The sequence below is a fragment of the Urocitellus parryii genome, chromosome 11 (genome assembly GCF_045843805.1).
Source record: "Urocitellus parryii isolate mUroPar1 chromosome 11, mUroPar1.hap1, whole genome shotgun sequence".
NCBI lineage: Eukaryota > Metazoa > Chordata > Mammalia > Rodentia > Sciuridae > Urocitellus > Urocitellus parryii.
The window spans coordinates 111,350,261-111,365,216 of NC_135541.1; the positions used below are offsets into that span (position 1 = coordinate 111,350,261).

A 14,956-nucleotide genomic window follows, 5' to 3' on the forward strand; every position below is an offset into this window, starting at 1 on the left:
ATGATACAGTCATTTGATCCTTGATGAAAATACAGTTTGGTGAAAAGAGAGAGTTTTAAACAAATGGTTCTGGGAAAACTGGTTATCCATATGCAGAAGAATGAGACCAGATTCTAAAACATCACTTGGCACAAAACTCACATCCAAATGGATAAAACCTCAGAATTAGACCAGAAACTATACAAACCCTAAAGGAAAAGATAGGGTCAACACTCTAACACAGAATAATTGCAGATAATGACTTTCCCAATAGTACCCCTAAAGCTCAGGAAATAATGCCAAGAATTAATAAATGTAATGGCATCAACTTAAAAAGCTTCTGCAGAGCAACGGAAACAATTTAGAATGTGAAGAGGAACCTACAGAATGGGAGAAAATATTTGCTAATTACTCTTCTGACCAAGGATTAATATCTAAAATATATATAGTATTTTAAAAAATAACACCAAGAAATCAATTATGCAACTAATAAATGGGCAAATCAACTAAACAGACACTTCTCAAAAGAAGAAATAGAAATGGCCAGCAAACATATGAAAAATATTCAACATGTTTAGCAATTAGGGAAACGCAAATCAAACCTACACTGAGCCACATGCAGTGGCACATGCCTCTAATCCCAGTGACTCAACCTGAGGCAGGAGGATTGACAGCCTCAGGAAAAGAGAGGCAGTAAGCAACTCAGTGAGACCCTGTGTCTAAATAAAACATGAAATAGGGCTGAGGATATGGCTCAGTGGTCCAGTGCCCCTGTGTTCAATCCCTAGAACCTCCATCACCAACAACAACAAAAAAAACTACACTGAGATTTCATCTCAGTCCCATTAGAATGTCAGCCATCAAGAATACAAACAACAATAAATGCTGGGAGAATCTGGAGAAAAAGAAAACATGTTTCAGTGTTGGTGGAATTTTAAATTAATACACTGTGGAATTAAGAATGGAGGTTCCACAAAAGACTAGAAATGGAAACACCATTGACCGAGCTCTGTCACTCCTCAGTCTATATCCCAGAGAATTAAAGTCAGCATGATATAGCAATATATATATATACCCATGTATATTCTAATAAGTGAGCTCAAGGCTTGAGTGTGTGACTCCATAAGGCTACATGCCTAAACTCATAAGGAGGAATCTGGGATAGCAATGCTGTCAGGAGATTGGATCCTTGTGTATTCAGAACTGGACAGGGTGGCAGTAGATAGCCACCAAGCCTCTAGGACTCTGCCCCTTCCATCTAGAGAATGTCACATCAGTTCTTTCCTGTGCTCACTACTCTTCACTGTACTGAAGGTGTTGGTGTGGCAATTGGTGTGTAACATCAACGAGGATTACTCACCCACAGCCTTCAGCAGTTGGAGCCTGCCTCACAACATCGTCCTGCATCTCTTTATTTGTTTGTTCATTTTGTTCTGTTTTGCTCTATTTGGGTGGCATGGTGGGGGGAGGTAAATGTGGCAAATCACTTAGCATTTTTTGTAGAGATGATAGATAATGAGTTGAAAGTAATGCTGCATTTGAATATCTGAGTAAGATAGAGAAAGACATAGATATAGACAGAGAAAATTAAGTAATGAGCACTTGCAGAAGGTTAACTGAAGGACAGACGCAAAGTGGGAGCCAACATGAGCAAATGTGCATCACCTGGACTTAACTACATCTTTCTCACCGTCTCCTTATGTTCTTCAACCCACAAAGTAAAGGACTGCAGATTTGATTGAGCAGCCCATGTTTCTATTCTAAATTGGCTGCTCCTGGTAAAAATATAACCACAACATGAATGGTGCATTTTCCCACCTGCTCCATCCCCAGATCCTCAAACAACCCTGTGGAAAGGCAGGAAAGAGAAATTATCCACCTGGGCAGAATGGACCTCGAGGTGCAGCGAGGAGAAGCAACTGGCCTGAGGTTATCTGATCCCTGGGGAGCAGAAGCCAGACTAAAGCCCCACCTCTGAGGCCCAGCCTGGCACTGGGTATGGATCTTGACACAGTGGGTCCTCAGAGTCTCTCTGGCTCTCCTTGCTCCAAATGAGTCACCTGCCTCCTTCCCCATCCCAGGGATTCTAGAGGTCTACCTGCAGAAACAAACTGCCCAGAGGATACTGTCCTGCAAAAAGTGGGTCTTCAATAGTTCTTTGGGACCCTAGCCATCCCTTTGTTCTTCTCTGCTCCTCTTTGTCCACTCACAATGTCCCATGTCCTCCCCTAACTGATTCATTGTGGTCTGTAATGAACAAATATGAATGTGTCACCAACAGTAACTCTATGTATTATGTCCCAGCAATATTTTCAAATTAACACCTAATGAGAGGAAAGGGCAATACTTACCCTAAGGAATAGCCTCTTAATGGTCATAGTTCAGAAGGTGTGAAGGATAGGCAGGAGCCAGCAGCATGGTACCAGTACAGAAACCTGGCAGTGTCCATCCATTGCCAGGCACTTTGTGACACCTTGACAGCATCAAGTCATTATTTCCCCATGATAGCCCTAGGCTATAGGAAACATTGTTACATTCCATTTCTGCACACAAGAAGATATGCACAGGTAGGTTAATTAATTTGTCTGAGGCTCCACAGCTAGAATAAGCAATCAGTGCTTTAGACCAGGGGCTCTAGCTATAGCAACTGAGCTCTTAAAACATACTGAGTCAAATTACTTTTCTCTGGGACTCCCTCCAATGCAGATCCCACCAGAAAAGCAACTGCTTATTCTGTGTACACAAAAACAGGCCAAGTTTTTAATGTATTGGGCAAGGCAGGAACTAAGGCACCCAGTGTGTCCTCTTCTCATTCTCAGGGTCTCTGAGCATGGATAGGTGAAAGTCCCTTTGTCTTTGGGCTCTGAGTTCCACCACCAGTCCTTTTGAAGGCAGCCGCAAAGGAGACTCAGAGTAAGGAGCAGGTGCCAGGGACTTAGCCAGCACAATGCCACTCTCATGACAAACCTTCCTCCTTCCCATTCCCCACCCCTTCACCCTCTACTACAGGGGCCTTCCTGGAGTTGCCTGCAAGAGTAAGGGTCCCAGAGGACACAGAAATGCAGCAGAGGATTAAGGAAACGAGCAGTTCTACTTGTATCCAAGGAAGGGCCACCATTAAACCTGAGTTTTCTCCTCAGATTGTCCCTCCTGCTATTTTAAGACATTGTGGCCAATTTCAGTTCACTTCTCCATACTCTCCTTCAGAAAAGCAACTGGTTCTGTCCTTGGGCTGCATAGAAAAGTGACCAAGGCTTGGAGGTAGAATCAGAGTGGAATCTTTGCTAAAAGTATGTGCTTAGTTAGAGCTGTCCCTTACTTCTCTGAGCCTCGCTCTCCTCACCTATAGGAGACAAGGACATTCTGCAAGATAGTGAGGAAAGGAAGGAAGCAAACTAGAATTTGTGTGCAAATTATAAAGCACAGCCAAGTGTGTAGGATATTGACACAGACAGCAGGCAGCACAGTGCGGGCTTCATGGGCTAAGTTGAGGTGACAGTGTCATTCCTGAAGATTTAAGGCAAGTCTGAAGACACTGATGTTGTATCCAGTGCCCAACACTAAATGGCTACAAGGGAAGTCCCTTGGAGACTAATTCATTTTCAGGGTTGATGTCTACTTTTGATTATATGTGATAAGATACGTTCCATTAAATCCATCATAGGAACCCATCCTAAACTCACTGATAATGGCTCCATGGTCCTCTATCACACAAGCAGGAAACACATGGGATGAGGTGATCTCCTCTTTTCTGCTCAGCCCAGACCCAGTGAAAAACAGGACCTGTCAGGGGAAGGCTTGATACTCACACCTTGTGGGTCTCCCTCCCCTCCTCCCACTGTTGAGACTTGGATCCTCCTCATGGGGTCTGGAGCAGAGACATACCTGTTAACCTGTTGCTTACCCTGCTCTCTCTCTCTTAAACTGCAGAGCTGTGCCTTTGACATGCTGAGGCCAAGGTTGGCTTCCTGTGCCACACACTGTTGTCTGCTTCTCCATCAATTTCAAGTCCATATGTGATTCTTCATTCCTATAAATTTAAATTTTAACTTTCCCCTCAAATCCAGATCTTCACAACCTCCCCCACTCTTCTCAATGAACGTGATAAACTTCCCATGAATCTATTTGAACAATTGTTGTGTTCCAGGCATCCTTCTAAGCTCTCTCCACAGTTTCACTTTCCAAACTGGAAAGTGATTAAAAACATCATTTTTTTTTCTTCCTGAGAAAATGCTGCATGTTCTGATTTCTGTACATGTCTTTACTTGCTTTTTCCATGGAAGGTGTCCCTCACTAATACTCTCCCTCCCCTCTATGACGGTCCTTCAAGATATAGGTAACAGTCTGCTTTATTAGGAAATGTCCAGGCCCATCCCAAAAGCTTCCTAATCACCTGCCTTGTGTCCCCACAGGGTTGCAGACAAAGACCAAGATTACATTGTTGGAAGGAGATATTCTGGATGCCGAGTGCCTGAGGACAGCCTGCCAGGGCATCTCAGCCGTCATTCATACAGCTGCCATTATTGATACCACGGGTATCATTCAGAGACAGACCGTCATAAATGTCAATCTGAAAGGTAGAGTGACCTGGGATGACATTGAACAGCTGAAGCTGAGGGTAGCAAAGCAGGATCAGGAGGAGTAGAGAAGCCCCCGTCGTGGAAACCTGCGGTTCTCTGGGCCAGTTGTCTTTGCTCACCCATCCCAGCTGACAAAAGCTCAGGGATGTTATTCTGAGGGTTTTACGTGAGGAATCCAGGGCTGAGGTAGAGCAAGGCCCCCCAGGTAATCTCACACCTTTGTGGTCCATCTGCCATGAACCTCTTTCTACTGTTCCTTTATTCCAAACTCACTTGATTCTCACTCCAAATTCTTTTTTTTAATTTGTTCTTTTTAGATATGCATAACAGTAGAGTGTATTTTGACATATTACACATAAATGGAATAAAATTTCCCATTCTTATGATGTGGACATGATGTGGAAATTTACTAGTCTTATGTTTATATATGAAGCTAGGAAAGTTATACCCAATCCATTCTACTGTCTTTTCTATTTCAGTCCCCCCTCCCCTTCCATCCCTTCATTCCCCTTTGTCTAATCCATTGAAACTTATATTTTTCCCTCCCCACTTACTGTGTGTTAGCATCCACAAATCAGAGAGAACATTCGGCTTTTGGTTTGGGGGGATTGGCTTATTTCACTTAGCATAATATTCTCCGGTTACATCCATTTATCTGCAAATGCCATAATTTCATTCTTCTTTATAGGTAAGTAATTCCTGGATGAGTGTATCTTTTTCCCCATGTTCTCACCAACATTTATTGTTATTTGTATTCTTTTCTTTTTTCAATTTTTAATAAGCCACATGGCAATACAATACTTTATTTTAATAAATGTACATGAAATTTTATTTTGAATATTTCAAACATAGTACATATGTTTTTATCTTAATTAAATGATCAAACCCCAGCTTCAAAATCTTTCTAAAATCAATCATATGTAAAATTCCGGGTTTCTGAAGGGCCATATGGAGAAGCATATATGGCTTATTAAATAGCACGTCTATTTAGAGAAGCATAACCTTTGCCAAAAGTACAGTAGAAAGCTGACATACTGGCACATTTCAATTTTGTGTTGTATTTATTTCAGAATATTCTTAATTGCACTATTTAAATGGACACTATCATAGATTTAACCAGGAAGGTCTCCATTATAAATGTTTTGCAATCTTAACAAAAATCATAAAATGTTTGCTGGTCCTCACAACATGATTGGAAGAGCAGCTAAAACCCTTTGTAGTTAGGAGAGAACTCAATGACTGGCTGGCCTAAGGGCACTCACAGAATTCAAAACCAAAAAACTCCCACACAGTTTCTTCCAATTTGCATGCTACCACTAACACATAAATAATATACCTGATGGGCAAGCTGTAAATCAAATCTGAAGCTCCAGCTTGACATGATTCACATAATAGATCTGGAGTTAGGATCTGAAAACAATATTTTGGCTCTACTGATATTAAACTTCATCAGTTATCTGGAGATCAGACTTGCCTCCCCTTCATACAGCTTACAGTGAGGTGCTACTGTTCATTTATGTTTGGTTCAAAGACAAACTGAACCAAGCTTATGACCTTGATAATTGCCACTCTAACTGGGGTGAGATGAAATATCAATGTACTTTTAATTTGTATTTCTTGAATTGTTACAGATGTTGTTTTTTTATATATATTTGTTGACAGATCATATTTCTTCTTCTGTGAAGCACCTTTTCAGTTCTTTTGCCCATTTATTGACTGGGTTATTTGTTGTTGGTTTCCTTTTGGGGTGTGTGTGTGTGCGTGCGTGTGTGTGTGTGTGTGTGTGTGTGTGTGTTACATTTTTTGAGTTCTTTATATATCTTGGAGATTATTGCTTTACCTGAGGTGCAAGTGGCAAAGACTTTCTCCTATTCTGTAAGCTCTCTCTTCAGGTTCTTGATCATTTTCTTTGTTGTAAAGAATTTTTTAGTTTGATACCATGCCATTTATTGACTCTTGATTTTACTTCTTGTACTTTAGGAGTCTTGTTGAGGAATTTGGTTCCAAAGCTGACATGACAGATATTTGGGCCTACTTTTTCTTCTAGTAGGTGCAGTGTCTCTGGTCTAATGCCCAGCTGCTTGATCCACATTAACTTGAGTTTTGTGCCGGGTGGGAGATAGGGTCTTAATTTCATTTTGCTACATATGAATCTCCAATTTTCCTAGAACCTTTTGATGAGAGATGATCTTTTCTCTAATGTATGTTTATGGTGCCTGTATAGTATGAAATGGCTGTATTTATATAGGTTTGTTTCTGTGTCTTCTACTCTGTACCATTGGTCTTCATGTCTCTTTTGGTGCGAATACCATGCCATTTTGGTTACGATAGGTCTGTAGTATAATTTAAGAACTGGTATTGTGATGCATCCTGCTTCACTTTTCTCGCTAAGGATTGCTCTGGCTATTCTGGGCCTCTTATTTTTCCAAATGAACTTCATTATTGCCTTTTCTATTTCTATGTAGAACATCATTGGAATTGTAATAGGAATTGCCTTAAAGTCTGTATAATGTTTTTGGTAATATGACCATTTTGACAGTATTAATTCACCTCTTCAAGAACATGGGAGATCTTTCCATCTTCTAAGGTCTTCTTCATTTTCCTTCCTTAGTGTTCTGTAGATTTCATTGTAGAGGTCTTTCACCTCTTTTGTTAGATTGATTTCTGAATATTTTAGTTTTTGAGGTTATTGTGAATGTGATACTTTTCCTAATTTCTCTTTCAGTTGATTCATCACTGATATAAAGGAATGCAATTTATTTATGGGTGTTAATTTTATATCCTGCTACTGTTCTGAATTCAATTATGAGTTCTAGAAGTTTTTTTGGTGGAGTTTTTGGATCTTCTAAATATTGAATCATGTCATAATCAAATAGAGATAGTCTGAGTTCTTCTTTTCCCATTTCTCTCCCTTTAATTTCTTTCATCTAATTGTTCTGGCTTGGTTTCAAGGACTAACAAGTAGTGAAAGAGGGCATCCTTTTTTTGTTCCAGTTTTTAGAGGGAATGCTTTCCATTTTTCTCAATTTAGAATGATGTTGGCCTTGGGTTTAACATGTATAACTTTTACAATGTTGAGATATGTTCCCATTATCCCTAGTGGGAACCTGTTTGAACATGAATGGATGCTATATTTTGTCAAATACTTTTCCTGTATCTATTGATAAAATCATGTGATTCTTATCTTTAAAATTATTGATATGATAAATTATGTTTACTGATTTCCATATCTTGAACCAACTTTGCATCCCTGAAATGAACCCCACTTTATCATGGAGCACTATCTTTTTAATATGTTTTTGTATGTGATTTTCCAGTATTTTATTAAGAATGTTTGCATCTATGTTCATCAGGTATATTAGTTTGAAGTTTTTTTTTCCTTCATGTGTCTTTGTCTGATTTTGGTATCAGGGTGATACTAGCTTCATGGAATGATTTAGACAGGTTCCCTCCCTTTCCATTTCATGTCTTCTATTGCTTTTGATGTTGGTTTGCTCTTCTTTTTCTAGGGCTTTGAGGCATGATGTTAGGTAATTTATTTCTTGACTTTCTATTCCTTTAATGAATAAGCTCAATGCAATGCCTTCATAGTGTCAGAGAGATTTTGGTATATCACTATTCTCATTTACCTTTAAGCATTTTTTAAATTTCTTCCCTTATTTCTTCTGCTATACAGTGGTCATTCAATAGCATATTATTTAGTCTCCAGGTGTTAGAGTAGCTTCTATTCTTAATTCTATCATTGATTTCTAATTTCATTCTGTTATGATCTGATAAAATTCAAGACATTATTTCCATTTTGGGGGTATTTGCTAAGCCATATGATCTATTTTAGAGAAGGATCCACATACTGCTAAGAAGAAAGTGTATTCAATCATTGATGGATTCTATATATGTCCATTAGGTCTAAATTAATTGGGTTTTTTAATTCTATATTTTATTTATGTAATTTTTGTTTGGAGGATATATCCAGTGGTGAGAGAAGCGTGTTATAGTCACCTAGTATTATTGTGTTGTGGTCTGTTGGACTCTTGAAATTGAGAAGGGTTTGTTTGATGTACATAGATGCTCCATTGTGTGGGGAATAAATATTTATGATTATTAAGCAGTATAAAATGTCCTTCTTTGTCCTTTTTAATTGACTTTGGCTTGAAGACCATTTCATTTGATATGAGGACAGAAGCCCCTGCTTGTTTACGAGATCCATGTGAATGATATGTTTTTTTTTTTTTTCCATCCTTTTACCTTCAGTCTCTGGCTGTCTTTGCCTATAAGGGTGAGTCTCTTTGAGACAGCATATTGTTGGATCTCATTTTTTAATACAATCAGTCAGTCTCTGTGTTTTGATTGATGAATTCAGGCTATTTACATTCAATGTTATTATTGAGAAATTATTTTTATACCCTTTGATTTTTATTTATTTCTGATTTTTCTTTGAATTACTTTCCCCTTTGATTGACTGTTCTTCTAGTATAGTTCCTCCCTTTGCTGGCTTTCACATTTATTTTTCATTCTTCTTCATGTAATATCTTATTGAGTATGTTTTTTTATTGCCCACTTTCTTGTTGTGAATTCTTTTAACTTTTATTTATCATGGAAGGTTTTTATTTCATCATCAACTCTGAAGCTTAATTTTTTGCTGGGTATAGTATTCTTGGCTGGCATCCATTTTCTTTCAGAGCTTGGTACATACTATTCCAAGACCTCCTAGTTTTGAGTGCCTTGAGTTGAGAAATCAGTTGAGATTTGGATTGATTTTCCTGTAAAAGCAACCTGTCATTTGTCTCTGGCAGCCTTTAAAATTCTACCCATATTCTGTATGTTAGGCATAACATAAGCCTCCTAAATTGATTTTTCCATTTCATTGTTTAGGTTTAGGAAATTTTATGATATTATTTCATTGAAAAGACTGTGCATTCCTTTGGTTTGTATCTCCAAGCCTATAAATCTTAAATTTCATCTTTTCAGGTTATTACATATTTCATGAAGGTTCTGTTCCCGGTCTCTTAATGTCTTTTCTCCATGGCACACTTTGTTTTTAAGATTATGTATTTTGTCTTCATTGCCTGAAACTCTGTCTTCCAAGTGGTCTAGTCTGTTAGTAATGTTTTCCAATGAATCTATTATTTGGTTTAGTGATTCCTTCATTTCAAGGGTTTCTGCTTGATTTTTTTTTCAGAATCTCTATCTCTTTATTGAAGCGATCTTTCATTTCCTGTGTTTTTCTTTGATTTAGCTCCTTACAACATTCTTTCCCTCATATATGGATTGAATTATACATTTTGCACTCCTTTCTGACATTTCTTCCACTGTGTTGTTTATGGATTCTGTTATTGAAACATCTTGGTTTGTTTGGGTTATTCGTTCCTAGCTTTTCCATGTTTGTGTGTCTACCCATCTAGCACTGTGGATCTGAGGCAGTAGTGATTCTACCCTGTGGACTTAGTGTGTCCCTGAAGGTTTCAAGTATCTCTCCATTTAGGGGGAGACAAATAATGACAACGACTAATGCAAACTATATACAGCATTAAACCAAATAGTTCCTCCTATGATGTCCAAAATGTCAATTGTCACAATCAACAGAAATGATATGATTAGTTATTGCCTACAGTAAAAACTGTAATTTGTAAAAGGGTTTACAATTTTGAAAGGTAAATAGGGAGAGAACCGAGGTAATATAGAATGTGATGATTGCGAGGGTGGAGGAGAGAAGATAGAAGTAAAAAACTTAAAGGAAAAGTGAAAGAAAGAACAACAGAGATAGGCTATTAGCAGAAGAAAAAGGAGAGAGAGAGAATCAAGAGAAACACATAAGTGATATATATATATTTTTTTTTAGGTAAAATTTTTTAAATTAAAAATAAAATAAAGAATTCAAAAGAAAACTGAAATATACTAACCAAACATTTTAGTCCTCAAAATACTGATCCATGAAAAATTACTGATTTCAAAAATTCTAGAAATGAGATAAAGAACAAATATGAGTATGTGTTCATTAACTATTAAGATCACAATTGAACAGAGAAAAGAAGAAAAAAATCTCAATGAAAAGTTAAAGAATTTTTTTTGTTGGAGTTCAAATGACTCTCAGCTTTCTGCCTCTGCAGTGTTATGTAAGATCGTCTGGATGTTATACCTGCTTTACCTTCAGGATGGAGGTTGCTGGAGTAAGAGAGTTAATTCCCTAGGCAGAACTCCTGAACGCAGGGTTTAGGCTTAGGTATGTTCCACGTTCTTAGCCGAATGCCAATTGGTCTGAAGATTTTAAATCAGAACACCTCCAGGGCCCAGCAATTGGGGGTCCATGCTGGAAGACTGCACCCCAGGGATCTCCTCTGGTTTCCACTACCTCGCCTGCAGGCCACGTGTTTCCTAATCTCAGATTCAGTCTATAATCTCAATCTCTTTCATCCCTGCCCTTTTGAGTTCCTGGCCAGGTGCATCTCTCCTAGATGGTCCTACAAGCAACCAGATTGGAGGTAGAGGGGAATAGCCTGGTGGGTTTCCACAACCAGTTGTCCCCTGATTGTGGAAAACCTCTCTTCATGTTTGATTTTCTCCTGGTCACTTAGGTACACACTGTCTCATACAATGTGTATTTTCTAGCCCGTGTTTTGGGCCAAACTCCAGTTTGCCAGGAATTGGTTCCCTCTGCTGCAGGCCTCTGAGCTGTGGCTGCAAAATGTATCCTTCTTCTGCCTTCCACACATAGCCAGGAGAGATGTGGCTTTTTTCCCATACAAGGTTATTGTTCATCATGCCTTTCAGTTTAGTTGGGCAGTGTCTTTGATCTCTAAACTCTCTTCCCAGACATGCTTCAGGACACCTAAAAATGTAGCTTCCCTTCATTCCCTGATCCTTCCACTTTGTTCTCAAAGGGACCATTCTGGATGGTGCCGGGGGATTTCCTCCTTATTTTATTATATCCAACCTCCTGAGTTCCTGATCTGCTTTGAATGGCCAGTATTAAGTTCCAGTAAAGCACTCACTCCTTTATTTTGTTCACCCACCTTGCTGAGAAGCTGCCTATCTGCTTTCTTTGTTTCTCACCATGGAGCAAACAGGAAAGCATCATTCTCTATTTCATGGTCTTGAAGTCACTTACACCAAATTCCTGAGATTCATCCACCCAGCCCCTGCCTGCCTGGGCCAGAAGAGACCTTGAAAGTGCCTCCTCCTTCATGCTTCAGCTCTTCAATCAGGACTGTTGAGAACATGCTGATCCCTCCTAGCCACCTCAGGGAAGGATTCTTCTCCAGAATACTGGCAAAGCTGGCCCACAAAGGTCTGCTTAGACAGAATGGCCCAGCACTCCCCAACCCGTGATATATTTAAGCAATTATCATTTTCCTTTGTCCATAATACTACTTCTTGAGCTTATTGAGCCCACCGTTGTGAAGCAGGTCCTACTCAGGTACAAGGTAACTCTTCCACAGATCCTCATTACCAAATGCTAGGTGACACGTTCTAAATTTCTGCCTTTTAATTCTTCAAATTAGGCACATTAGCTTAGGGAAACCTGCTATGCTGAGCCTCAGAGGACAGTAATTACCACACCAGTGAAAACCAAGCCCTGGCTTCTTTGTCTTCCATGCCTTGAAGTCCACATTTAGTGACTCAGAGACTCCTTTCCCAAAGCTACCAAAAGGTACTTTTGAGCCCCCAAATCATTAGAAGAATGCCACTGGCTATTTCCTACATAGCCATATGCTGACCACCCACAAGGTAGGACAATCCATGACTTAACCAGAGTTTCATTAGTACTCTTATCTACTCTCTGCTTCTATTTCAACAATAGCTGTGAGATGAAAAAGGAAGTGCTGGAGGCACAAATAAAAAATATAATGTCGATGTTTCCTGCTGGTTAACATTTTCTCTAATATATGTATTGATTTTTGTAACAAGTTTGGCTCTTTCTCCAGAAAATCAAATTACACCTTAAAGGGGAGAATAAATGAAACACTACACAAATACATTATTTCTTCTTAGGCAAGAAACTCTGCATCACCTCCAGGACCTGTAGGTCTATTCTGCTACAGGGATTTCACACAATGCCAACATTATAGGTCTTCCCAGCAGAAGGCTCATTTTTCCTTTTGGTTTCAAAGAAGCTCAATAGTAAAGTCCAGTCTGACACTCAAGAAAGCTAAGTGAAGGGAATGATTATCACCGCTACTGCTCATAACTAGGCAAGTGATAGAAAACTTTGGAGTGGGTTTTGAGGGAACACACTGTCAGGAATAGAAGCTGGGTCACTAGTACCTCCCCACAACTCAATAATCGTTGTTCAGTGACCCAAACAATGTCCTGGTTACCAAGTTTTTTTTTTTTTAATCCTCAGCAACTGTGAAAAATGGCAGCACAGAAATATCTATTTAACAGTGCATGTCCTCTATAAACAACCATGCATGAGCTTATATACTGTGAAATTCCAACCATCCTTGACAGTATGAGCTCTGGAGTTTTTAGATTTCAAGGTCTTGTCTTTAATGAAATGATATGCTTGAAAAAGATTGGCTGACTGATTGACCAATTTTCTTGGAAGTTCTTGGAATCAAACCCAGGGCCCAGAGCATGCTGAACAAGCACTCTACCACAGAATAATAATCGCAGTACAAATGGCAATATGTTAATAGCCACATGGCAAAATATTAACTGGAAATCCTATGCTCATTTCTGAAATCAAAATACACACACACACACACACACACACACATGCAAAACATGAATAGATACACACATATAGGAAAAGACAGATCTATAAACCTGAAAGGCAAGAAATCATTCATTATATATCACAAATGTCAGAATCTTTTCTGCAATTTTCCCCAAGGCCTTAGTATTGCAGCTGTGAATTTAGGACAGGGAAAAATACAGTTGGATCAGGAGTAAACCACTCTATTGTGATAACAGATAGAGGTTCATATGAATCAATGGCCATAGTGACTTATTTTCTGACACTGACAATTTACTCCCCATGGACAGGTACCCAGCTCCTGTTGGATGCCTGCATCCAAGCTAGTGTGCCATTCTTCATCTACACCAGCTCAATATCGGTAGCTGGACCCAACTCCTACAAGGAGATTGTCCAGAATGGCCACGAGGAAGAGCATCATGAAACTACATGGATGGCTTCATACCCCTACAGCAAGAAGCTGGCTGAGAAGGCTGTGCTGGCAGCTAATGGGAGCACTCTGAAAAATGGGGGCACCTTGTGGACTTGTTCCTTAAGGCCCATGTACATCTATGGGGAAGGAAGCCCTTTTCTTTCTGGAATTGTGAATATAGCCCTCGGGAACAATGGAGTCCTGGAAAATAATGGAAAGTTCTCTGTAGCTAACCCCGTCTATGTGGGCAACGTGGCCTGGGCACACATTCTGGCCTGCAGGGCTCTGAGGGACCCCAAGAAGGCCATGAGCATCCAAGGACAGTTCTACTACATCACAGATGACACACCCCACCAAAGCTATGATGATTTCCATTACAACTTGTCCAAAGAATGGGGCCTCCGCCCTGACTCCAGGCTGAGACTTCCTCTCTCTCTGAGGTACTGGCTTGCCTTCCTGTTGGAGACAGTGAGCTTCCTTCTGAGTCCCGTTTACAAATATCAACCTCCCTTGAACCGCTATTTACTGACAACATCAAATAGTGTGTTTACCTTCTCCTACAAGAAAGCTCAGCGAGATCTGGGTTATAAGCCCTTAAACACCTGGGAAGAAGCCAAAGAGAAAACTGTGGAGTGGATTGGCTCCCTGGTGGAAAAACACAAGGGAGCACTGAAGAAAAAGACTCCCTGATAGGCAGATGGCAGGGATGGGGGCCTGGGTTTTGTCAGGAGCTATAGGTCGAGCTCCTCTACCTGGTTCCCTCTAGAAAGTCACCAATGAACCATCCCAGGTTCTGCTGCCTCCCTTTCACACAATGGTCAACTTAGTGATTTCCTCTGGCCTCCTTTGGGTTCTATTTCCTTTTTCCAGTGCTAAAGCTTTTCTTTTCCTTGAATGTCTCTCATTCCTTCATAAAGCTTAATGAAAAGACCAATAAATGCTTTAATGCATACCAGGAGAAAGGGTGTTTCTATGAATTGCAATTTCCTATTTTCCTCCGTCTTTGAAGTATGGCTACCTCTGGTTCAAAAATAGAGAAGAACAGGGGTGAGAAAAACAAGATTAAGGCCTGATTGGATCCTGAGACTGACTGCAGGCTGCAAGTTTTCAGGAATGTACTGAACTTCATCGCTAGGGTCCACAGACCAAAGCCAAGTGGAGTTTCTCATGCCGAAACTCTACACCACAAGCTGAAAATGAATTATTCATCCAACCTTCAAGAAATCAGGAAGGAGATAATGGCCACATTCTCACACAGGCCAGGTAGAGTCAACAAAACAAAAAAAGGGC

The 14,956-nt window shown here is 39.7% G+C and overlaps 1 protein-coding gene across 1 annotated transcript in view; it reads left to right on the forward strand.

Annotated features, from left to right (window-relative positions):
* Positions 1-14,506, forward strand: part of Hsd3b1 (hydroxy-delta-5-steroid dehydrogenase, 3 beta- and steroid delta-isomerase 1) — a 38,573-nt gene extending 24,067 nt beyond the window's left edge. Inside the window, exons 3-4 of the mRNA XM_026413710.2 lie at positions 4,392-4,556; positions 13,545-14,506. Of these exons, the coding sequence (XP_026269495.1) occupies positions 4,392-4,556; positions 13,545-14,356 (977 nt within the window). The 3' untranslated portion in view covers positions 14,357-14,506. The remainder of the gene's footprint in view (positions 1-4,391; positions 4,557-13,544) is intronic.
* The last annotated feature ends 450 nt before the right edge of the window (positions 14,507-14,956 follow it).